The 26,814-nt window shown below is 47.3% G+C and overlaps 1 protein-coding gene across 1 annotated transcript; it reads left to right on the top strand.

The window, feature by feature from the left end:
- Window positions 1–11,489: 11,489 nt before the first annotated feature.
- SOX7 (SRY-box transcription factor 7) lies at window positions 11,490–19,215 on the top strand. The gene is made up of 2 exons (XM_082726910.1): window positions 11,490–12,875; window positions 16,499–19,215. The coding sequence occupies exons 1-2, from the start codon at window positions 12,638–12,640 to the stop codon at window positions 17,419–17,421; spliced, it is 1,161 nt and encodes a 386-aa protein (XP_082583036.1). The 5' UTR covers window positions 11,490–12,637; the 3' UTR covers window positions 17,422–19,215.
- Window positions 19,216–26,814: the final 7,599 nt, after the last annotated feature.

The following is a 26,814-nucleotide window of genomic DNA, read 5'->3' as shown; positions in this document are numbered from 1 at the left end:
TTGTTTTGTTTTGTTTTGTTTTGTTTCAGTGTTCCAAGATTCATTGTTTATGCACCACACCCAGTGCTGCATGCAATATGTGCCCTCCTTAATACCCACCACCAGGCTCACATAACCCCCCACTCCCCCTCCCCTCCAAAACCCTCTGTTTGTTTCTCAGAGTTCATAGTCTCTCATGCTTCATCTCCCCCTCCGATTTCCCCCAATTCACTCTTCCTGTGGCCATTTCTGCTATGAACATTGGGGTACACATGGCTCTTCTTTTCACTATCTTTATCTTTGGGGTAAATACCCAGTAGTGGAATTGCAGGGTCATAGGGTAGCTCTATTTTTAATTTCTTAAGGAATCTCCACATTGTTTTCCAAAATGGCTGCACCAATTTGCATTCCAACCAACAGTGTAAGAGGGTTCCTCTTTCTCCACAACCTCTCCAACACTTGTTGTTTACTGTCTTGTTAATTTTGGAGTTTCTATTGACACCCTCAGACTTGCTGATTCTTTGCTTAGTCGCATCCAGTCTACTAATGAACCCATCAAAAGCATTCTTCAATTCTGTTATAGTGCTTTTACTTTGAACATTTCTTTTTTATTCTTTCTTAGAATTCCCATCTCTCTGTTTGCATTACCTGTCTGTTCTTGCATATTGTCCCCTTTTTCCACTAGAGCCCGTAGCATATTAATCATAGCTATCTTAACATGATAATTCCAACATCTCCTAATATCTGAGCTTGGTTCCAGTGCTCACTCTGTCTCTTCAAACAGTGTTCTTTGCCTTTTAGTATGCCTTGTATTTTTTTTTTTTTTCTTGAAAGCCAGGTATGACGTACTGAGTAAGTGGAACCTGGTACTGGTTCCTGTGGAGGTTTCTCATCATGGATTTCTGCTCTGGTAAATTGTGATTCTTTGTATCCACCTATCTGGCTCTCTAATTTTGGAGACAGCAGTTAGCCTTTTGTTTGGAAAAACTTCTTTTCTTCCTTCTCTATAGGGAGAAAAACCCAGTTCTTCCCTACTGTATGTTACTTCCCTATGAGTCTCCTTTACTACTTGCATAAAGAACTTCACTTCTGGTTGCCAAATGTGTGGAAATTCTTCGAAACACCAAGAAATTCTCTGAAATACCTGTTGACTGTCCTATAATTTATCTCAATTCTGTCATTATCTACCCAGAGAGAACATCGGATCCCACAGGTTAAGGGCCTAGTCCCACAAGACTGCCCCCCATGTCCACACACTTCACATGTCAGTTGCAACACCTTCTTATCACCTATGCTTCTAAACAACTGATTGTAGATCAGAAGTTCAAATAACCCCCTCCTTGGGCTCCACCAATTTACTAGAGTGCCTCAAAGATCTCAGGAAAACGCTTATATTTACTAGTTCATTAAATGATATGATAAAGAATACACATGAACAGCCCCATAGAAAGGTAGATAGGGCAAGGTGTGGGAGGGTCTTGAGCACAGGAGCATCTATCCCTGGGGAGTTGGTGTATGCCAGCTTCGTGCTGTGTCTGTGTTCATCCACCTGGAAGCTCTATGGATGTCTGGATTTGGGGACTTTATGAAGGCTTTCTCCTGTAGATATGATCAATTGTTAACTCAATTTCCAGCCCCTCTACCCCTCTTGGAGAAGTAGGGAGTGGGGCTGAAAATTCCAAATCTGATCTTTCTGGTGAACCTGCCATCTAGGAGCCATCCAAATACCCACCCAGACTCACTTCCAAAGAACTTATTAGGGAATTGCAAGGGTTTCAGGAACTCAGTCCTAGGAAGCAGGGACAGAGACCAATATGTTTTTTTATTACCTCATTTTCATGACCTTTCATGACTTCAATTCTCTGATAGATCTAGAAAGAGTTGTTGAATTTCAGTTTATCTTTTTTTCTTATTGTTAGAATGGGATTGATGATTTCCAGGCTCCTTACATGCCAAACTGGAAACTAAAATTGCCATGCTTTTTAATCTATCTGTGTTTTCATGTCTAAAGTGAATTTTTTACAGGCACCATATAATTAGTCTGGCTTCTTTTTCAATCTGACAATCTCTTCCATTTAAATGAAGTGTTTAGGCCATAAATGCTTAATGCAGTCATAAATATGGTTGTGTTTTAATCTAATAACTTACTATATGTTTTCTTTTCTTTTTTTTTAATATTTTATTTATTTATTTGACAGACAGAGATCACAAGTAGGTGGAGAGGCAAGCAGAGAGAGAGGGGGAAGCAGGCTCCCCGCCTGGGGAGAGAGCCCAATTTGGGGCTCGATCCCAGGATCCCGGGATCATGACCCAAACTGAAGGCAGAGGCTTTAACTCACTGAGCCACCCAGGCACCCCTATGTTTTCTATTTGTCCCATCTGTTTTTTCTTTTTTTCCCCTCCTTTCATGTCTTGGGTAAATTAGATTAATTAAAGTTCTTATGATGCAATTTTATCAACAGTATGTCTATTTGCTTTTTTAAAACACTGGTTGCTATAGAGTTTATAATATGTATCTTTAATTGATCAGTCTACCATTAAATAATGTAATATCACCTCACATATAGAATGAGAACATCACAACAGTATATTTTCATGTCCCTTCTTATGGCCTTGGGACTACTGTCATAACATTTTATTTCTACATATTTTTTAAGTGCCATAATATAGTGCTATTATTTTTGATTTAAAGAATCAATTATCTTTCAAGGAGGTTTTTAAAGTAAAAAAAATATCTTATATTTACCCATATATTATCATTCCTTTATGTGGATCCAATTTCTGTCTGGTATCATTTCCTTTTGCCAGAAGGACTTCCTTCAGAATATATATATATAGCCAGCCTACTGAAAATGAATTCACGAAGCTTCTGCCTCTTTGAAAAGCCTTTATTTTGCTTTAATTTTAAAGGACATTTTTGCTGAATATAGAATTCTAGGTTGAGGATTTTATAATTTTCCTTGATTAGCAGTTTAAAAATGTTATTCCATTGTCTTTTGGATTGCATAGTTTCAAGCATGGAGTCTACTGTAATTCTTATATTTGTTCCTCTAGTTATGTGTCCTTTTAACTGGTTGCTTTTAAGATTTTCAGAAGTTCAACTATGATGTGTCTATTTGTGGTCTTTTTATGTTTCTTCTGGTTGAAGATTGTTGATCTTTTTGAAACAGTGGATTTGTAGTTTCCATTAACTTTGGAAAATTTTTAGCCATTATTTTCTCAAATATAGATTTTAATATCGCCTTTTCTTCTGGGACTTCAGTTGCTTTTATGGTGGGCCACTTAATATTGTCTCACAGGTTATTGCTTCTCTATTTTCATTCATCTTTCTCTCTGCTTTTCATTGTGGATAGTTTGTCTCTTGTTCACTAATATTTTATTCTGTAATATCTAATCTGATGTTAATCTTAGCTAGTTTATTTTATATTCCAAATATTGTATATTGCAATTTTATAAAATTTTGATTTGAGTCATTTTAAATCCTTTATTTATTTCCCTATCATATTTTTTTCCTTATCTTCTTGAACATATGGAGTATATTTAAAATATCTCTTTTAATATCCTTATCTGCTAACTCCATCATCATTTCTCTTTCTATTTCTATTGTTGCTTGTTTTTATCCTGGCTATGAGTTGTACTTTTTTTTTATGAGGCAGTGCTCTTCTGAGGACAATACCCGATGCCTCATGTATTAAGAGCTTTACACCTTGGCCAGTGGGAACAGGAACTTTCTGGCCCCGTGTGAACTCAAATTATTCCTCCTACTTTTTTTCCAGATTTTTTTCCCACACAGTATTAGTATTTTTTGACCTATATGTACAGATGAGTACTCAGCCAACGATCAAGGAGACCCTTCTGCAACTCTTTGAGGCTCTTCCTCTGTGCAGTCTCTTCTTCTTTGCTTTGTCCTCCCTGAGCTCAGAATTTTGTCTCCTTGACACAGCAAAAACCCTGGTCTTTGTTTCAGTTTCTCTTCCCCATGCTATGGCTGGAAATTTTCTCCAGACAGTGAGCAGGGAAATTTACTGGGTTCACCTTGTTTATTTATCTTTTCCATGATTATTGTTCCACACTGTCTGTGTATAATGTCTGGAAACTTCTGTTTTATATATTCCATCTAGTTTTGTCATGATTTAAGGTGAGAAGATAAATCTAATCCCTGTTTCTCCATCATGGGCAGAAGTGGAAGTTTCTGTAACTTAAAGTTTACTTTCTTACACATTATTTATATTATTTGTTTATATACAACCAGCCTCATTTCATTTGAACACTACATCTTCTGGGGAACTGAGAGTGCATTGGGCTGAGTCATTTTACCCATTCTGCCTCTCACTAGCTATCATTTAATGTCTGTGAACCTCGGTTGCTCATCTACAAAACTAGGTATTAATAATGTGTTCCTTGCTTTCCTTGTAGGATGTTTGGAAACGAGATGGGATGTGACTTGTAAGATCACTTTCAATTTTTTAAAAAATAAACAGCTAAAAATAAATAGGTAAAATACCTGTTTATATAAGTAAACAAGACTGTTACTAGTTCTGCTTCAAAATTATGTTGACTAGATTCAGTGTTGAAGTGAGAGGATGGCAAGAGTTAAAACCCAGTTGAAGAAGGCCTTGGAAACCATTTTCCCTACTTGTACTTCAATTCTTACCAAATAGCCCAAGCCCCCTTCCAATAAAACTTTACAAATTCAAGTTCCAAATGTGGATCCATAACTCATTAAGCTTTTTTCAAAATGTAATTTTGGTATCCAGACCCAGTCCCAACCTTTAAATTGTTTTATGGCCCTAATATACCTTATGCCTCAGCAGTCTCCATCTTTGAAATGAAATTACTGTTACCCTATTGCTATTATTTTCTTTGGGGAAGCTTTGAAAAGCCTTTTAAATGAATGGCATTGTATATTATATGTGGGCAGAAGACATGAAGAAGAGGCTGACATACTTCTTGGCCTTGACTTTGACCTTGGGGTAGGAAAGAGTGTTGTTATGAGTTACTTAGTTATTTGAGTTCTAAATTTATGGTGTTCTTACCACCATCATCTCACACATACACATTTCTCATAGTGGTTTCAAAGGTATGCCAAAATTCTTTAGCATTTCTCATACTGAGACTTGGGATCTATGTTCCCTTCCCTTAAATCTGGTCAGGCTTGTGACTGCTTTGACAAATAGAGTATTGGTTAGAGGTGATGCCATGTGACTTCTAGGCCAAAGCAAAAAAATCCCATGTACTTTGTTTGTGGGAACCCTATTTCTTGGAGTTGCATTAGCATTTAAGAAGTCCATCTACTTAGAGGCCACCATACTAAAAGGAAGTCAATACAATATGAGAAATTCATGAATAGATACTCTGGTTACCCCAGCCTTTGAGTGACCCCAGCCCTGGTGCCAGACACATGGCTGAAAAAACTTCCAGATAGTGCCAGCTTGTGATCATTCTAGTTACTTTCAGTTATTTGTACCTTTCCAGCTGAGACCTCAGACATCATGAAGCAAACACCCTTACTGTACATGATCCAAATTCCTGATGCACAGAGTCACCTAGAATAATGGGTGGTTAATCACACATCAGTAGAGAACTGGAGGGCATCCCTTCCTAAATCACTGTCACAGGCCAGTAGAAATGTGGGGCAAATCATTCAAGGACCAATTTAGATAGGTGGTCTGAGTGGATATGTGGAATGAGGGGTGTGTTTCCCAGTGAAGTCTTCATAAAGGGACATCTAAAACTGCTGAAACATTCAATCTTTCTGAATATAAATCCAGGAGCTGTGGAATGCAGTCTGTTCACATGAGTTGTTAGGGGCAGCTTACTTCAGTGCTTGTAGGAAGTGAGCCCTCTTGTTGCCCTACTAGCTACCCACCCACTGAACATTGTTCCCACTGCCCTTCCTCCCTCCCTCCCTTCCTCTTTCCTTCTATCTTTCCCCTTTCATTGAATGCCCTTTATGTGCAACACATTATTTTAGGTTTTGGAGTGTCAAAGATAACTGTGCATTAACAGAGTCCTTGGCTATATTTTGATGGTTTGATATCAGGGGCCTTGCTGACTCTGGAGGGACCGCCCCTCCCAAGGCTAGCCAATCCCTAGAGACAGTAAGCAAGCCAACTGCTAGTGCACTTTTCAAGTACAAAACCATACCCACAATCATCTCCTTCATAGCACTCTCACACTCTGGGCCACTATCCACCTGCCCAAATCACCTCAAGGCCAGGTACCAGACAAACAGGAACAGCTCTTATACTCCAGAGCCCGTTCAAATTCTTCAGACTAGCCAATCCTAAGCCTGATTCCCCTCCCTCACCTGGCCTTCCTGAGGAAACCACAGTGAAGGCTTTTGCCCCCTTCCAGTGCTTCCCCATATGTCCCCAAGAGTATAGAGTACCCTCTTGGGAACTGCGTGTAACTAGCTTTCCAGTGGCAGTTGTCTTCTGACTTGCTGGCTTTGTGATACCTCAAATTTTCTATTAATATTCTATATTGTAGGGGCACCAGGGTGGCTCAGTGGTTTAGGCCTCTGCCTTTGGCTCAGGTCATGATCTTAGGGTTCTGGGATTGAGCCCCGCATCAGGCTCTCTGCTCAGTGGGGAGCCTGCTTCCTTCTCTCTCTGCCTGCCTTTCTGCCTACTTATGATCTCTCTCTGTCAAATAAATAAATTCTTAAAAAAAAAAAAAAATATATATATATATATATATATATATATATATATATATATATATATTCTATTTTGTAAAACAGATGATATTCAGTCCTGCCCAAAGGAACTTACAATTTAATGGTGGTGGGATGCCTTAAAATAGCAGGACTAGTAAAATTCTGTTTCATGATCTGAGCACTACTTACGCAGGTGTGTTCACCTTATGAAATCTCAGCAGAGTCTCCATTGGCACACTTCTCCATAGGCACGTTATTCTTTATTAAAAAGCAAAACATAAAATAATGGTAAAAGCAAAACATAAAATAATGGCAAGCTGAAATCTATTCAAGAAGAAAATCTCATAAGCTAAACAAACAGTACGTATCCTTAGCTTCTCACACCAGGATTGTTGGTTGATGACACAGTTCTCCATGATGAGATCTCTATCAGGATCACCTCACAATGTCAGTCATGATCCTGCCACTATTTACCCAGAAATCAGACTCCTGTACAGAAAGCCCAAGAAAAGACTCATTCCCATTTCTTCCTATTTCCACTGTGTTTTATTTAAAGATGACTTCTAATCAGTTTCTCTTCTTCCTCCTAGGCATTTGGAAATGCCATATTCTTTGGAAAGAATAGGCAATAGGATAAAGAGCTAGAAACAGACCCCCTTGAACCAACTGTTCGTTTTTCTTGTAATCTGTTGGTTTTTCCATCTAAAGTCTGAAAGTCTAGCTTCTGACTAATTAAAGAGAGATCATTTCAGTGCAGTAATACTACATACATACTCCCTTACAAAAGAAAAACTGGCCATTGTTCAGAGTGGAGTAGGAGAAAATTAATGTAGAAAAAAGTGTGTTCTTGGCTTGGAGCTCTTCCAGCCCTCAGTGCTAGGGAGAAGCAAACACAAAACCCAGAATGTGCACTGGCTTCCCTCTGCCTTGCCCTGCAGAATGCATACAACACAGGCAAGCACTTCATCTCACTGGCTTCATGTTACTCTCCACCATGTGCACTGGTTAGGTGACTGGCTCAAACGTGTCAGCCAGCAGTAGCCGATGGGACTGGACTTACATCTTCTGGCTTCAAGTCAGGGTTCTTCCCACCACTTGCTGGGAGACAGGATCAATCAGCAAAGAGCACTTTTGTGTGTGTGTGGGGGGGATTCTGTTGTGTGTGTCAAGTCTGATGTGGGCCATCTTGGGAAATCTTGGGCTTCAGCACCCCAGTTTTTTTTTAGTATTAAGTCCTTCTTACATAGGGATTTTGATATTGGCAAGAAGTCTACCCTCCCCACATTCAGGAACAATGTAGTTTGGAAACCCTATTCCACTTCCCCTAGTGCCTGTAGAAAAGCAGTTAAACCTCAGAGGCAGTGAAGCTCTGTCCCGGTTTCCTTGTGCTCTGCCTACTCCAGGCCACTCAGGCAAGCCTACAGGTACATCTTAAGTCCACACAGTGTTGTTTAATCCCACCTACCCAAATGATTCTAAATTGGGGAACTTGATGAATTCCTCCTGAATGACTATGAAGAAATTGCTCTAGGTTAGAAAAGAGCAACCCTGGGTACAACTGCTTAGAGGAAAGTCAGGGTCTCTTTTTGCTGGGTCAGCCGTGAGGAGTGGGGGGAGAGGCAGCTAGCAGGCCTGGGCAGGCTTCCTGGCTCTCCAACATGCACCTCACCCATGGCCAACAGGGTTTGCTCGTTTGCTTTTCACATTTCCTTGAACTTCAAACACCCTTTGGGTGAGGAAAGCTCCCGTGGAACTTGGAGGGACCGGACTGGAAAGGGCACAAGGACAGAGGGAGACACAGCAGCTGGTTAGAAGCCCTTCTCTCTGGCCTGGGGCTCTGCTGAGGGTGGGAAGCTGGGAGTTGACCGTGGAGAGCCCTGCAACCAGGGAGCAAAAGCACGAAGGCAAGGGATGTGTGTTCACGTCTCTGCTCTGCCCCTTGGAAGCTGCAGCCTCACCTGTGTCATCAGGGAAAGGGCTTTATGATACCACTGGGGCTGTCTGCTTCCAAGAAGGTTTGTGTAGAGGCCCAGACGAGTCAGCAAATGACCTTTTACAAAGACTGCCGGTCAAGTACATAAATTAATGTGAGCAAAGATTATGGTGGTGATTATTTCAACCGAGGGATGAAATGCACCAGCAAACACATACACAAACCATTGTAGACATGAGAGCTGGCAGCGGTGGCTCCCCCAGTCCAGTGCTATGCGTGGTCCAGATGCTGAGCTCCTGTGCAGGAGCTGCCACTCAGAGCAGGGAATGTGCACCAGACTCCCCTCCTTCCCCTTCTCCCAGAGTCACCAAAATTCTTAGGTTTGGAACAGAATAAGGAAAACTCCTCGAGGGGGAAGGTTCTGAAGGCCTGACCCTATTAATTTTATGTAAAATGTCATCCATTCATTGTAACAATTCACAATTCTTTAAAGCACAGGAGATGATTTGACAACTAATGTATCAGTCATCCTGATTTTGTCCCCATTTTACAGATGAAGAAACCGGGGCTGAGATCAAGTAAATGACACTGCTAGTAAATTGTAGCAATTTACACTGGGGCTTTCAGACTTCAAGTCCTGTATTCCTGGAAACCCACGTTCAACTACAGAGCTGAGCTGAAGAAAGACATGGGAGGGAGCAGAGAAAGAGGGGGAAAGTGGGAGGGAGAAAGAAGGAGGAAGGAGGGGGGAGGGAAGAAGGGAAATAGGGAAGGAGGAAAGGAAAAAGAAAAGAAAGGAAAGGAAGCAAAAGTCATTTGAGGGAGCAGAGAGTGCCGTTCTCGCAATACACACGGGGAAGTAAAGGCTTGCTCAGGTGCCTGTGCGGACGGGTCTCCTGTGTTGTTCTCGGGCGGTGCCCACTGTGTCCCTGAGGCCTCACACGCAGACCTCTGCTCAGACTCTGCTCTTCGGTGTTTGACGGAACCCTCCTCCCATCCCGCTGCGGACCCCACTCCATTGCCCCTACTGGAGACTTCTTGGTTTGATTGCTTGCGAATTCACCGTGCGAAACTCCTACGGACAACTGGCTGCCGTCCTGGGCCCAGCGCAGGCCCAAGCAAATGTAGGGGCTGTTGCGCGGTGAGAGAGATGGGGGATGGGGGATCGCCAGCCTTGGCCCTCCCTCTCAAGGCTCGGGAGCACCGGGCTTTGGGGACGCTTGGGGTCCATTCGGAGTTCCGGAGACTTAAAGTCGCAGTGACCAGAGATGCAGAGGGACACGCATCTCTTAACACCGCTTTCAGCAGGGCACGTTCGCATAAAGTTGCCCTGGTAAATCAATGCGCGGGTGCAAATTAAGTAGTGAAGGAAAGGAGCGAACAAAAGAGCCCAGGTTCCCGTGAGCAGAGCGCTCGTACGCTGAGAGCTGCGCTCAAGCGAGCCATGTGGCCCTTAACGTCCAGGTCCTGGACGACTCAGTCTCGTGCACTTTCTCCAGTCGAAATGCAAGAAATTAAACAATTGGAAGCAACAGTCACAGCTTGTATTTTCTCTGCGCCCGCCCCCGCTGTTTTCTCCAACTTTGCGAAAGACGTTTGGAACCCAGCTTGACCGCTCCGCGCTACCCGGATCCCGCGCCTTTTTCTAACCTGGTGCCTGGGCGCAGCCCCACTGCGTTCTCTCCCTGCTCCGGAAAAACGCCGGCAGCGCGCCAGAGGTTGGGGGCTGGAGTGGGAACGTCCGCGGCCGGCAAGGGGGCTCTATCCTCTAGAGGCCTCTGGGCCCTCGGAGCACTGTCTGTGCCCTGCAGCGGCGGTGGGCTTAGAAAGAGTCGCAGCCCAGTTGTTTCAGGGATCCACGTTTGCAGCGCAGTTCCCCCTCCCGAACCCTCACTCGTGGTCCCTTCTCCTTCCCTCCTTACCCCAATGAGGTGCCCTCCCGTGGCCTGGCGGGACTCTGGTGCCCCGGGGTTTCTAGATTATCCTGGCCCTGGCCTGGGGATTTTTCTTGAGGAGTTTCTGGTAGAGGGGTCTAACACAGGAAGTGACCTAGGCTTCCAGGGGTAGGGATGTCTGCCTAGACTGTGGACACATTCTCTCTGCACGCAGCCCCTTTTCTCCCCACTGTCCGCTTGGTCCCTGGTGCCAGCGAGGCCCTCTGCTCCACCTTGACACCCCCTTTCTTGCCAGCACCTGCTCCCTTTGCTGCTCAGTTCTGGCCTACGAGGGTAGTGTTTGGAGCACATGGGTCTAGGGTGCTGCTGCTGGATCCTTCTGGAAAAGGAGAAGATAACTAAGCAATCTATTATTTTATGAGTAAAGCCCATTCTGAGATGAAAATTTTCCCGGGTTCTGTAGATTAAAATTGGGATTTAAAAACAGGAGTTGCATTTCTCTACCCACTTGCCTTGGGGTCCATGGGGCCTGTCTGGGAGTGCATGTTGCATACGAGGCACTTATGAACTGCGTGCACCCTAGGGCATTGAAATTTGGTCTTAAAATTTACAGGGCTTTACATCCAGAGTTGTATTAACAGCAACCATCTTATAGAGGTTAAGCTTTCATGTGTATTATCTCACCGAGTCTTCACAACAGCCTCGTGAGATCAAGTCTTATCATTGTCCTCCTTTTAGGTTTAGGAAAAAAAGGCCTAGAGAGATACGTGACTTGCCCAGAGTCATGCATTAAGTAATCAAACACTGAAGATATATCCTGGCTGCAGACCCCAGGGTCCTTCCAGGACAATGCTACCTCCTTTCAGGGTCACCACTACTAAGCCCTAAAGAGGGATGGCGCTCAGTAAATATTTGTAGATTGAATTCCAGGATCTAATCAAGCCTCATGATTGTGTTTTATACAGTAGGGTGTGCCTAAGCCTTATTTACTCACTCACTTATTCTTTCACTTATTTGGCAGTTCCTGAGCGCCTACTGCGTGCCCTGCTGCCCTGAGAGCCAGAACAGCCCTACTCATATGAGTTGTCCTGGGGGCAGAGGGCTGGCATCTTGGAGAGACTACCCTGAGCTCCCAGCCCTCAGCCCTCCCAGAACCTGCCGCCATCTAACCTGGGAAGTCGGAGAGCCGCTGGAAAGCCATTGAGCAAGGGGGGAAGGGAGGGCCAGAGCAACTCCACTCCTAGAAGCAGGAGCCAGACGGAGACAAGATAAACTACAACCAGAAGGAAAATACAGAGAGAAAATGAGGGAGCTGAAGACCCCGAAGACCTCTGAGACTAGTGTGGTGTGGAGATAAGAGTGTTAGAGGAGAGACATCAGATGGTAGAGTGAATGAAGGAGAACTGAGAATGCAGTCCAGCCCTCAAGACAGCCTGGGAGTTGCAGGGGGCTCTGTGAGCACGGCACAGGGCCCCATGCAGAGGGCATCCCTCCTCCTGGCGTGTCTCTGGCCGCCAAAGCTGGCTGGGAGCAAGGATGTTGGAGCCTTGTTCATTTTAGAAGAAAGGCAAGAATGTTCTCTTCAGAACAGTTCACACAGGCTGCTCTGGGGGGATTCATGGTCAGTTCCTCTCCCGCCCGGCCTGGCCTAGCGAAACCTGTTTGGCTTCAGTTCTCCACGGGATTCCAGACGCGGGAGGAGCTGGTGGAGTGTGGCTGGGAGAGGCCACGGCCAGTCGGGACAGGGCACTGGAGTCTGGCTCCCGCTCCGGGGCGACGGGACTGCGGGCGGCGCCAGCCTCCTGGCTCTGCGACACCTGCACCCAGAGCGGGCAGGACGGGAGGCGGCCAGGGGCGGATTCCCGGGAGGGGCTCGGAAGGCAGAGGGGCGGGCCGGGGCGGGCGCGGGGAAGTGGCCCTCCCTCCCTTATCCCCATCCTGGCAGGTCGGAGCGGGGACGCGGTGGCCCAGGACGCAGGGAGTGGGCCCGAGCCTAGACGGAGGGAGGGGCTGCGCCGCCTTCCCGAGAGTCATTGGAGGACGCGGCCGCACGAAGCTGATAAATAAAGGGACGGGCCGCGGCTGCCAGCCAAGTTGGACGCCCGACCCGTGCGAGGGCCAGGTCAGCGCCTGCCCTGAGAGGCGAAGCGAGGGGACCCCCGTGCGGCCATGGCCTCGCTGTTGGGAGCTTATCCGTGGCCCGAGGGGCTCGAGTGCCCGGCCCTGGAAACCGAGCTGTCGGATGGGCTGTCGCCGCCGGCCGCCCCCCGCCCGCCGGGGGACAAGGGCGCAGAGAGCCGTATCCGGCGGCCCATGAACGCCTTCATGGTGTGGGCCAAGGACGAGAGGAAACGTCTGGCGGTGCAGAACCCGGACCTGCACAACGCCGAGCTTAGCAAGATGCTGGGTGAGTAAGCCAGCGGGCGGGCGGGGTTTCCCGGGAGGTCGGCGGGCCGGGGGCGCGGGCAGAGGCGGGTCCGGGGGCTCGCTTCTAGGGGCCGTGTTGCGGTCCTGAGAGCGCGGGGTGCCTGGGTAGAACCCGGCTTGTGGGTATGCTCGGGGAGTGCTCGCGCTCGCTGTGCCCGCGAGGTTGGGCATCTGTGCGAGCGTGGGTAAGCTCAAAGTAACCGGGATTCAGAGCCGGGATACCTCGACGACGCCCGAAGTGAAACCGCGCGGCCTGCTGGGGTGGGCCAGGAAGCCCACTCGAGGGAACCCAAGGGACAGGCGGGGCCATCAGCTGCCAGGCCCCCGTCGCCCGGCGACCGGGACCTACGCGCACACAAGGTCCGGACGGAAACCCGGAGGCTGGGTGGAACCGGTGTTTGCTAGGAATATCAAAGCGGGAAACCCACTATTCCCTGAATTTACCACTGGCACAATCACAGAAGGAGGTTGTTAACTATTATTAACTAATATTCGTCAAGAGAGACCTTGCAGGAACGCATCCTTTCTTTAACTTAATTATTAAACCTACAGCAAAAAAATGCGCACATAGACTCGATCCGATAATGTATTTCTCAATCGCAGGAGGTAGATACAGCGATTGGGACGCTCAGGGCGGTCAGTGAGGTCTGTCCTGAAGCCTGCCACTTTCTGAGGGCTGCTGAGCCGGGGCAGCGGGCCTGGGGACAAGGACAAGCCAGACCAGAGGAGCCCAGAGAAAGGAGTTAGGGCAGGTCTGAAAATTTAGAGTTCCAGTAGGGCTTTTGTGAAGGTTTCTTCTTTCCCAGGTCTGGAGCTGAGTACTTTCAACTGCTCTACTCCTTTTTGCCTTTCCACGGAGGTTTTATTCATTTTAACTTGTGAAAACATTTCAAAGCATTTTGTAGGCACAGTGGGGCAAGGGGAAGTATGTGGTCACCTGAGACTGGACTGACCCTCCCCAACCACACCCCTCCCCCCCAGAACTGAGCTTTTTTTCTTTTCTCTCCAGAGCTCCAAACCTTGGGGTGAGGGCTGTCACCCACCCTTCTTTGGCTAAACCTACAGGCCCCCAAAAGGGGTCCTTCCTGCAGTGTAGATGCCCTTTCAAAGCTGCTGGTTTCCAAAAGTCTCCTACGGATGCATAGCCCAGTCCCCTGGCTAGATAAGCCCAGGACACAATGGTGGGTCAGTGTCAAAGCGAGCCCCTTTGTCCATAAAAATATTAAAAATTATATTTCATACTGTATGGGCATAAAGACAAAAATATTAATATATACAACATAAAATATTTACCTAAAAGTTGATTTTTTTTTCTTCAGGTTTTTAAAGAAATGAAAATACTTTTTTTTTTGGTGGGTCCTTCAACATTTTTTTTCATGGGCCCAGGCACTGCGCCTTTTGATAAAGTGCAGCTCCTGTGACCAGGACAGAGTGAGTTTTCTGTTGCAGGCCCAGGTCAGAGGTGGGAGAGGAGCTCAGGCTAGGGAGACTTTCAGGACTGAGGCTGCCTGCAGCCCAGGGAATGGGAAGGCGAAAGGACCTACCTGACAAATGCCTCTTGTGAGCTGATCCCTGTTGACAAGTCTCACTTAAGCTTCCAGAGGTTATAATTCATTTTGCAGGAAAGACACTGATTCCTTCCTGCCTAACTGCACAAGGGGCAAGGGGCTTTTAAAAATATGGACTTCCTACACCTGTTACTAGGGGGCAGCGTGATGATCCAATTCCACCATGATCTTGCCCAGGACTTTCTTTTCTGACCTAGGAAAGTGTCCCCAGCTTTTTTGCCTCTAAGCTTTCCAGTCTATAACATCACAATTTCACCTAGTAGCACTACTATTTTTAGGATACTATAAATAAAAAGGCACATAAAAACAGTTAATATATTTAATGAAATTTAAAATGACTATTTTATTAATATTATGATATCTATGTACACTTAGAAACTAGAGTGACATTTTAAATTCAGTCCACAGACAAGGTGTGGGGTGTGCCTCTATTTTGGGCCTCTTGCAACAACTTTGCAGTCTCAGCCACAGGCTGGGAACTGCTGACCAGCCCTAAACCCAGAGTTCCTGACACTTTTGGAGTTGCTCTTTTAAGTGACACGTAATTATATTAATTGATGGGTCTGTCACAATAGTTATAAACTTTCATCCCAGTGGTAGAGTGCCTTTAATAATTGCCCTCCTCCAGTGCTCTATGAGGGCCAGGCATGCAGAGTCAGGGTCAGTGCAGGGTACTGAGGTGACAGGACATGGAGCTCTATATGGGGCCCTATGCCAAGGGTTCTGGGTGGGAACATGTGGCTTCTTTCCTTACCAGGAGTGGGGATGGGGGTACTTACCTCCAAGCTAGTAGGTCTCAAACTTCAGGATACATTAGAGTTGGGTTGGGGGGAAGGGGCTTCCAAAGGTGCAGAACCCCCTGGGTCCGCCTGGGAGGTAAGGGTCCAGAGATGACCTTCAGAAAAGCAGCAGCCAGAGGGATGTGCAATGCATGTACTGACAGATGAGAGAGAGAGAGAGAGAGAGAGAGAGAGAGAGAGATATGCTAAAGCAATTTATAAAACTATACAGAAGGGAGTAAGGATGAATAGAAAGTCCAAGTGAAACCAGCACTTTAGCACCAATCGGTTACAAGCGTGAGATGCTTCTTAAAGAGAGAGTTTTGAATTGGACAATATCACAATACATTTTATAGTGAGGAAAATAAAGACCCAGGGAAGTCAAAGAACTTGCTTCTGTGAGAAGAGTCAGTGACTGAGCAACTGGCCCCTGCCACAGTCACAGGCTACTAATTAAGTGGAGAGCAGGAAGCCTTATCACGAGTGCGTGTGTGCATGCTTTTGCACCTGTGTGCGTGTGCACACATTTGTGTGCACGCATGTGTGTGCATGTTGCAGGCAGATGCTAGCAGGCTGGCAATGGGCTTCATATGGCAGGGTCCTAACTGACCGTCAGATGTGGGGCATAACTGTTTGTTCCCCTAAGTGAGATCCTGTAATTTACTTACATCTGTAAAACGATGGACAGAGCCCAGAGTTCCCTCACAAGACGGCCTGTGGGATTTATGCCATAAATAAATATAGCATCACTTCCTGAGAGGCAGCGATAATCAGCAAAGGCAAAGAGTTTTCATTAAAATGCACAAATGAGTAGACTTGGTCCACTTAGGGTAAAAAAGAAAAAAAGAACCCAGATCAAATTGGTCGTTATATATTTTTATCGGGCATCTGACATTGGGTCTGGTGGGCTTTTCACTATGAATCCCGCATTGTTTATACGTTTGCGTGATTCGCGGCTGAAGAGGTGAAGCCACCCTGTGCATAGTTGGCCTTAGTGGTTTTGCGGGCTGCAAGCGGAAGAGATTTTTTGGCCCCACAGTGCCAGGATCTGGGATAGGAGCGGGATGCGAGGGGTGCAGTGTCCTTTAAGTCCTTTGTGGGGTGGGGGCGGGTGGGATGGGGATGTGGGATGGGGATGGAGGCTGATGGCCAGTGCGAGTGTGGACGCAGGGAGGCAGGAGCGTCTGACACAGGTGAACCTGCCTCTCCAAGCTGCGCAGATGCTGAAAGGGGCCTTCTCTGACTTGTGTGAGCAGGAAAGTCGTGGAAGGCGCTGACGCTGTCCCAGAAGAGGCCCTACGTGGACGAGGCGGAGCGGCTGCGCCTGCAGCACATGCAGGACTACCCCAACTACAAGTACCGCCCTCGCAGGAAGAAGCAGGCCAAGCGCCTCTGCAAGCGCGTGGACCCGGGCTTCCTCCTGAGCTCCCTCTCCCGAGACCAGAACGCTCTGCCTGAGAAGCGGAGCGGTGGCCGCGGGGCGCTGGGGGAGAAGGAGGACAGGGGTGAGTACTCCCCCGGCTCCGCCCTGCCCAGCCTGCGGGGCTGCTATCACGAGGGTCCAACCGGTGGAGGCGGCACCCCCGGCAGCATGGACACTTACCCATACGGGCTACCCACGCCCCCGGAAATGTCGCCCCTGGACGTACTGGAGTCGGAGCAGACTTTCTTCTCCTCCCCTTGCCAGGAGGAGCATGCGCACTCCCGCCACATCCCTCACCTGCCTGGGCCCACTTACTCACCGGAGTTCGCCCCCAGCCCCCTCCACTGCGGCCACCCCCTGGGCTCCCTAGCCCTTGGCCAGTCCCCGGGCGTCTCTATGATGTCCACTGTACCTGCCTGTCCCCCGTCTCCTGCCTATTATTCCCCTGCCACCTACCACCCACTCCACTCCAACATCCACGCCCACCTGGGCCAGCTCTCCCCACCTCCGGAACACCCCGGCTTTGATGCCCTGGATCAGCTGAGCCAGGTGGAACTCCTGGGGGACATGGATCGGAATGAGTTCGACCAGTATTTGAACACTCCTGGCCACCCAGACTCTGCCGCAGGGGCTGTGGCCCTCAGTGGGCATGTCCCCGTCTCCCAGGTGACATCAACAGGCCCCACAGAGACCAGCCTTATCTCCGTGCTGGCTGATGCCACGGCCACGTATTACAACAGCTACAGCGTATCATAGAGTACAGCGTATCAAAGAGGCCGAGGCAGCCAGCCTGGCCCTGCCTCGCGCAGCCTCTACTTCCCGAGCGCTGAGCAGAGGTAACCGCGCAGTGTTACCAACGTCCTCCGACAGCCCGGGGTGTGCATGTTTGAACTGTCAGCGGGACAGAACCGGGCTCTGCCGGTCTGAGTGCCCCTTTGCTCCCTGCCACCTACATTTTGAGTATATTCCTTCAGATGGGTTTTCCACTGGCTACACCCTGGGAATAAGGCAAGGTAGTTGCCAAAAGAAAGATGGTTAACTGGTAGATTTTCATTTACTTCTCTGGGTCCCCATCGCGGAAACCAATGTGTGAAAATCTCAGCGGCGTTCACACCTCTCCAGCTTCTGACCCAGATGCTGGTGGGACCCCCACTTGGTTCTTTTCCCCTTGCAGCCCCTCCCCCAGTCTGTAAAGTTGGGGACAGACTTGACATCTAAGGCACCTTCTACTCCAGGGTTTTCTGATCTAGGATTCTTTCAAGGCTAATTAAAAGGAAAACGAAGTTTGTCTTAGTAAATTCATTAATGTCCATGATGGTAATTCGTGTGTGCAGCCCAAGAACACACATCTTTCTGCACTCGCACGAACTTCTAAAATGATCGTGGTCTTTCAAAAGGACAGTACTCCTCTTGATTTGGGAAATTAACCACTAGAATTGACTGTGCTGCTGAAAAGGAGATTGAATTCAAACCACTGGTTTTTAAACCTTTTTAAAAGATGAATTATTTTTTATCACACATTTCAAGAGAATATACACAGCCTGAACATATACAGTGTTTGTGGGACATGCACAACACACACACCTTCATGCACACCCTTAAATGCATGTCTGTGCAGCCTAGATCAGATACTCTTGTTGATGTTGGCAATTTCTTGTTAACTGTCATTCTGTTCCGAATGACCCAAAGAGCAGGGAACCTAAAAAGAATTTCTACACAAAAACATCACTTACCTCCAATCTGAATGTGTTCATTTCTTGAGCAAAATTTTAACACACTCTCCCCTCTGCAGGTGCAAAAGGAGCTTCCTTCTCACTGTAGGTTACTTCGCTTCATCCTTTCCTGGGATTTCTTTTTCTCTTTTTCACTGTTCTTCCTCCACCCTTGAGTTGCCCAGGAATTCAAAGATCCCCTGGCTTAAAAATCCTAAACATCATTCCTATGGCTGAGATGGGAATTCAGTCTCCTCACCAGACAGCTGGTTTTGGGGAACATTGTTGGCTAACACTTCAAAACAACTTACCTTTGCTATACTGACTTCCCAAAGAACAGAACTGCACTGTGATTCAGAAAATGTTTCTGAGCCCTGACCCCACCCCCAAAAACATTTCCATCCTTCTCTCAAACCTCCTTTGAAGGAACATACCTAGCAATGAGGGAAAAGACAGTTGTCTTTTAATTCCAGCCTATTATTGCCTGTATGAAATATGTAAGTGTTTTATATATTATCCTATTTTTAGCTTATATTTTATATTGTTGAGAGATCGTTTTTTTCTTCCAAGACGTCCTACTATTAAATTACTTCTAAGATATAATTAATCTTAATGCTATTGCTGTATACGACATTTGGTAATAAATAGTGAATCATTCACGACAGTATGATTGACTGGTGCAGTCCAGAATGTATATTAATAATCTTGTAAAACATCACAGATGTTAAGCTAAACTGTTCCATTTTTTTTTTTTTGTAAGAACTACACATGCTTTGGAACGGTTGTAGATATTGATCTGTCTAAAATATTTAATTTAAATAAATGTTTTTGTACCATGGCCATTCTATCTTTTGAAATGTAGTTTTGCAAACAGAAAATGTTGTCCAGAGAGCCGTAGATATTATGCCCAGTTCCCCTTCATAGTACTGGTCAGAATACTTAATCAATTTTTTTTATCTTAAAAAATTATCTTGTAGGTTGGTTTATTTTATTTTATGAATTACGATAAAGAGATAAAGCCTAATTTGACATGTTAGAAACAGTGTTTTTATCATGAATATTGAAAAAAAAAGACGAGTTCATAACCTACCTGCAGAACAATTTTCTCCGGATGACTTCATACTTGCAACGTGGAATGAGGTGATTATCAGGCGCTCTCAAGATAGGATGTAAGTTCTGCCCAATTGCTTCCTTAAGGCTGCCACATTTTCTCCTCCTTTGAAATAATCTAGAAAAATATCTAGCTTTCTCCCGTTAATATGCATTTATTGATGTGGTATAACAAGACATCACTGGCTTTCAAAACCCAGTGGAATGTTGTGGAGAAGGCAGAGAAGTGCCTGAATTGGTAATTAAAAGATGTAACATCTTGTGAGGTTTAGGATTAAAATCCCAGCCAAAAAATGCCTGGAAAAAGCTGATGATTACTCAGTCCCCTTGTGGGTCGCCGTGCCTGGCTTCTCTCCATGGGGAAGCAGCTGTAACTTGTTCTCCTCCCAGACTCTCTGGGCCAAGGAGTGGGTTCTGGGAGGGCCCAAATGGGCTTATGTTTATCCTTCAATTCTGATCATAATCTATAGTCATTACTTTCATAGCACTTTATAGATGTAGGGAAATTTACGGCAAGTTTTATGGGCTAATCCTCACCCACGATCCCAGGTGGGGCCCTGTCATCCATCCACCCGCTGTGCAGCCGGGACATTGAGGCCCTGGGTGGGAGGTGGTGCAGTTTAGCTCACCCCACTCAGCTGGTGGAGGCTGGTGTTCCCCCACTTCATCAGATACATTTGTTGGCAACATCAGTCAAAGAGTCTAGAGGCTTCATGCCTCTTTTAGCACTTCACCATGGCATGGGACCACATGCAGTCCAATTCCTACCTCTCACAGCCCTGGGGAAAGAAAGAATGGCAAAGAGGAAATTACAGGGTCAGAGTCAGATGAAACCCAAAGTCATGGTCATCCAGGCCCACTGCCATGGCTGGCTGGCAGACTTCAGGGCCATCAGCTGTCTGGAGGATGCGTCGTGCAGTGTCTGCACAGGACTTGGGCCCTCGGCACTGCCAACTGGGCATTTTTCATTCCCTGCCTCTGGGAGGGCAGGAAACAGGCAGGCGATGGGGCTGCTCTTTTACTTCTGCTCAGCCATAGGTGAAACAGTTGTGCCCAGAAGCCAAGAGTACTTAGGAGCTTTAGCTGCCCATTCTGAGAACCCACCTGTCCCCAGCAACAAGAGCACCTTTTGCTTTAGCTGATGAGGATTGATGGGGTATGCACAGTTGTCCTTTTTTTCTCCAACATAGGTGTAGATATTTCATTCTTCCTTAAGATCCTTCAGTATTTGCTCATAGTGCACAGTAGCCAGGGTGAGCACAGAAGTGGGATCACATGAATGCAATGAAGTTCCTGCTTCTGTGCTTCTCACTCATCAGCTCCGGTAATATATGCATATGCCAGCTCCCCATCCCCGGCTTCCCAACTGTATGAGCTTCAGGACTCACAACACCTTGCTTAGCCCCACGTGAGTACCCCATGGTTAACCTTCTTCCTCTTTCCAGAAGCCATTGGATACCTACTGCACAAAAAGCCTATTGTTCTCTCAGATGTTTTCCTTTCCCATACTTCTGTGTTTAACCCAGTGCTCTTACCTACAGGGAAAATCCTCACTCCCATCACCTGTCTGATGACATCCCACAAACCATCCAAGTCCACCTTACCTGTCCCCAACCCTGCCTGGCAGAGGGGCCCGTCACTGGTGGCCCTGAGCTCCCATGGGTCTTGAGCAGACCTTGGTAACAGCCCTTACTGCTTGGCAGTGGAATCATCCATGCATATGCATCTTCCCCAGGAGGACAGACACATAGTAGTTGCTCAACAGAAATATGAGGAAATAAATAAATAAATGTCTGAGGTATTCCTGTTCATCTTGGTGATAAAGACCTAAAACCTCCTGGGTCCCTATTTCCCTGCTATACTGGACACTAGTATATCCCTGCTATACTGGACACTGTCCCTCTGGACACTAACACCCTAGAGCTTTCGTGCAGGGCTCAGGCTGGATGTGATGCATCCATGGCTATTCAGTCCCACCTGCTAGACTGTAGCCTGTAGTAAACAGGTCAGGAAATGGCTCAAGGTACAGCAGGAAAATCCCCTCTCCCATCCCATCCTAGGGCAGCTGAATAGACCTGAGGCTTGTAACATTTGTAACTGCCTGCTTTGCTTTTGAAAATTATGCTCTTGATTTCCTCCCAGTGAAAAGGATTTGGAAGGAAGGGAGGGAGGAGGGAAGGAGAGAGGGAGGAAGGGAGAAAAGAGATCTATCTATCATCTTTTTAATCTATCCTTCTATCTGTCCATCCATCCAGTTATCCATCTACATGATCCATCCATCCATCCATCCATCCATCCATCCATATCTGTCTATCATCTATCTTCCACTGATATTTAAAATTCTACAAAGAGACAGTCTTTGTAGAAAGTTTAGAGAAAAAAATATCATCTATTATCCACATCTTCAAGACATTGCTTATAGTTTTTTTACATAGGTCATCCAGTCTTTAAAATTTTGCTTGCATCTAGCTCTATGTACACATATGTTTCTTATAATACACATTTTTATTCATTGATATTAAGTAAACATTTTCCTGTGCTACTGAACTTAATTTTTCTGTAAAAGGTGTTTTCTTGTCAGTTGAAACAGCAATTTGAAAAAAAGAAAAATCAGCCACCCCATGACTTTGATGTAACTATTTTCAATATGCTCATTTTGGTATCCTGAACTTGCCAGGCTTGTATTTGTGTGTTCAAAATTATACCTGGTGTGATCATAGCATAGATATGGATACTGCTGGCATTTGGCTTTAATTTTCTCAAGAATCATAGAAAACATAGAAGTTTTTGCCATATTGATATTTATCTTCATAATATTATTTCCAATGATGGCTCAGTATTTCAGAACATTAATGTAGCTTAATTCACTTGACAACCCTCTTGCTATTCAATCTCCCACTTTTATTTTTTTCCATTACAAATAACACTGCAGTGAACATTTCCTTGTTTATGTCTTTGACTTGACTTCCAGCAGGGAATCACAAGAACTAGATAAATGAACACATTTACAGCTTTTGCTTCAAACTGCTTATTTGTTGGGCTCCCAAAGAGTCTCGAGTGATAGCGAAGGCACAAAAAGTCTCCATTCAATTTCCAGGATGAACTAACTCTCAACAGGAAGAATTAAAACCCCTGAATACTACTTATGACTGACTTAAATCTGACCATGCTCACTTGGCTTCACTTGTCATGGTGACTTTTTTTTCCCGAAGACCTATTAATGGGCTCACTGCTGGTTTCCATTAGCAAATTGTGATGTTCCTTTCCCCTAACACCGCAATGGATGGCGTGTGTTTTCCCGAGCATCAAGTAACTATGTAGGGGAAAGGATGACTCTATCAGCAAGGCAGCTGGGTTAGTTCCAGAGCCCCTCAGAATACCATCAGCACGCTGGCTGCATTCACAGGGCACTCAGAGCTCTAAACTCTCTAGGAAAGTATCTGGAAAATGCCTGGACCTGGAAGCAGGTGTCTGACCTAACCCCATCACTGGATTTTAATGGGGACTTGAGTAAATCCCCAGACTCGTTCTCTCATCTAAGGGGATAGTGAATTTGTAGACTCTTAAGAAATTGTAAACTTTATATGCATGTATAGGATACCTGTTTTCTATGTTTGATTTCTTCAAACAATTTAGTTTTGTTTGTTTGTTTGTTTGTTTTAGGCTTGGAGGCTGGTACTAGTTTGAAAAATTTGGAGCCATATGATTGTCCTACTGGGGTTCCTTGGGTGAGAGAAATAAGGGAAAAGGACTCCTTTAATATGGCTAAGGGGATTACAGAGGACTCACTCAGTTTCCTTGTCTGGATACCGAGTGGGATTGGAAGAAAGCATGGAGTCATTTAGACCATTCTCTATTGAGGGCTGCCTCTTAGCCACTCGTGGCAGACGGCTTTCCATCTGATCTGAGTCCTTCCCCAAAAAGGGATCTTTCTCTCTGTAAGGTAGTCTAACAACTTCCATCATCAGAAAGTTCTTTCTTGTTCCTCACCTAAATCCTTCCTGTTTCAGTCCAAGTCCTTGTGGGCTTGTCATCATCTGTGCAGAGGGACACATTTGTTCCCATCTCGCCTACGTCATTCTCATCCCTGCAGGCTGGTGGTCATGCTCCTCTGCTCTTCACTGTGGGGCCATGTCTGAGGCCCGGGTTGGGTGTGGTTTCCTCCAGGTCCTCCCTGAGGTCTGCATTCCCTTTAATCAAATGCTGAACTTTGTAGGGACGTGGGAGGGGCGGGAGGAGGAGGTCTCGTATGCTGGGTGAGAGAGAGAGGCCGGGGATTTCACCAGGGAGTGGGAGCATGGACTCTGTGGGCACTATTGGAATGTTCTGTGAGTAGGCATAGGGTGTAGTCATTTCTCAGAGGGTCACACAGCTGGGTCACATGGTGGGTCCCCTGGCGCTGCTCACAGTCTTTCAATGGTCACTCATCTTCCATCACTCTAAGGGGCCATGGGGTGGCACAGGTCTGGGACAAGTGGAGGGGACATTAAAACAACAAAAATGTTCCAGTGGATTCTGGAAAAATCACTCGTTTCTGATGAGTGAAGAGTTTGCAGCCTCCAGGGGCCTCAGGGAGCTGGCTGTTGCCTCTTAGAGGTTCTGATGACAAAACTTAAAGGTGGGGCTGTGACTTCTGTGGGGAACAGGTCATGTGAAGGGGACAGGTAGCCACAGGCATCCACCTGCTCCAGCCTGTGTCTCTCCACACCGACTAGTTCTTACCATGTCAGAGGAGCTGGAGAGGTGCAGAGCTCTTCCCTTCTAACCCAGCAAGTCCTGGAAACTGCTTTTCCTTCATTCCTTTCCCTGAAAAGCAGAAGCAGCAGTTCCACATCTCAGGGCCCTGTGAAGGTTAGGGGAAGTGTGCAACCTTAAAATCGACGATGAAGAGATCTGTTCTGGTGATGACTGTCACTCTGCTGGGGGTATCTTCATGTAAACAGAATGGTTACATTTTCACTGGAAAGAATATGGGGCTAGAAATTAGGAGATTCTCGTCCCAATTCTGTGACCTTGAAAAAAATCACTGGAGGTCAAAACTGGAAGGAATCATTGTTATCATGCTGTCAACCCCCAGGTTTGATGAGAAAGGAAATGGAGGCCCAGAGAAGTCAGGGGACTGGCCTAAGAGCAGGCCGCTGAGAGTAGGAACGGGAGCAGGTCTGTGGGGGAAGAGCTGTGATGGAGAGGTGAAGGGTGAAACCCTTCGGGACCAAGGTGGTCAGTCTTCCTTAGCCATGCAGGGTGGCTAGGACGGAGCTGTGGGCGAGGGTGCCCCCACAACTCTCTCTGCTACATGGGCAGGGGAGTTCCTCAGCAGTGGGCAGAGACCAGTGGCATAGGTACAGGGGTGTGGGTTAATAGGAAGAAAGAGCCCTAGGAATGAGATGGGAGGGGAGGCAGTTAGCAGGCCTTCAGAAGATCTCTGGAATTTCTTCTTGCACTTCTTGAAACCCAACTGGTCTTGGTGGGTGCTGGCCCAGGGGAGGGAGGCTCCCAGAGGACAGAATCCCAGTGCACTCTGCTGGGAGGCCGGCACACGGCCCTAGGATTCCCAGACACTCCAGAGGCTGGCCCTGAGGGGCCTGATGAGCACACCAAGACCTCTCCAGGAGCCAATGGAACCTTGTGTTGTGTTTCTGCCATCTCTGCCGGCCCTCCCTTCCTGCCCCTCCATGTCCAGGCTGTAGGGACCCTGAAAGGTAGCAGGGGGGTCAGGGGCTGCTGAAGGGCTGGGAGGCCAGGGTGCCGGGGACAGAGCTCTAAGGGCAGCAGGCCATGGCCTTCCACGCCACCCCTCCAGTGGGCTGGAAGATGAAGAGGAGAAAGGGATGGGGGAGGGGCCTTGAGAGGGCGGAGGAGCAGCCCGGCTGCTGAGTATTTTCCTGCCCATGGGAGCTGCTGTGACCAGGAGGAGGAGGAGGATGTGGCCGGAGCCCAGTGTTTCCTGCCTGATAAGCCAGCCCCTCCCTGGGAGCCCTGGCTGGGCCCACCTTCTCGCCCGGAGCCCTGCCCAGGGAGGGACTGGCTGAGGAGGAAAATCACTTCTCCAGATTAGCTCGCCCAGGCTGAGCCTTCCTCCTCCGCCCCTTGTCCCTACGGCAGCCACAGGAAATGAGGCTGGGGCCCAGCAGCCCAGAGGTCCCCACCTTCAGAGCACTCAGGCTCCAGGCCTAGGGACTCCGGTCTGACTCGGGACCCCTCTGTCCAAGTCTCCCAAGAACGGAAGCCTTCTTGCTCTAAAGTCAACCATTTCCAAGGGGGGCAGTGAGTGCAAAGCTTTCATGTGTTTGTCAGATCTTGTGCCTGGAGTTGGGGCCTAGAAAACAAGTCCCTTTACTCACGGTCAGTCCATTCAGCCAGCGCCTCCCAAGGGGGCCTGTCCAAGGGCACAGAGTGTGGAGGGCTTATGAGGCAAGACACTAAGCAGGCCCAGGAGACCCAGCACCTGCCCTTCTCTGCCCTGGCAAGCGTGTGGTTGGGGTGACTCTCTGACCCTTTCTAAGCATTGCCTCCCCACTGTACATAGGAGGGGAGAACCAAGTGAGAGCTAGAGGCCTGCCCTCCTCCCAACATTCACATCGAGGACTGGATTCAGGGCACTCCTGGAGCGGCAGGCACAGTGGCCATTGCTGAAGAGGGCTGGGCACACTGAAGGCGGTCCATCCCCACTGGGGGGGGCGGGGACTGGAGGGAAAGCATCTACTCTTCAGTGTCATCTTGGACTGACCAGGCTTTATGCTCCCCTCTCTGCTGCCCATAGAGAACATCCCCTTTTGGTTTCCCACATACCATCCTGTCCCCTGAGGCCAGGTTCCTCCCTGGGAGCCAGGGAGCCTGGGCTCCAGGTTGGAAGCAAGGGTTGTGCGTAGGCTCCCAAAGCAAAGGAGAGATGCTTTTCAGAGAACACTGTTTCGAAATAAGGACAGAGTCCCAGAGAGTGTAGGGACACTGCTCAATGACACATTCACAGATATAAGCCTTACCAGGACTGCAGACCACTGACCCCAGGTGGGCCCCCAACTGCAATGGTATGGTGTTCCCAGCATGCCTGAAGGGCCACCACCTCCCCTGCAGCCCAGACCTTCTTCCCAACCCACTGGTAAAGGCACCCCCCTCCACACTCCCACTCCCACTGGGAAGCTGATTCTTGGTAAGCAAACTGGCCAAAGGGAGTATTGAATCTCAGCACAGATGAACACGCACTTGCCTGGGAAAAAACATCTTCATAGGTGTGGACAGATACCTGGGTATGCACACTCACGAGGGTGAATAGGCAGCCCCTCTCCCTTCACGTCTGGGGTGCACTGCCTTTTATAAAGCATGT

This window comes from Mustela nivalis (assembly GCF_964662115.1).
Source record: "Mustela nivalis genome assembly, chromosome: 4".
Lineage (NCBI taxonomy): Eukaryota > Metazoa > Chordata > Mammalia > Carnivora > Mustelidae > Mustela > Mustela nivalis.
This window is presented reverse-complemented; position numbering and strand designations above follow the sequence as displayed.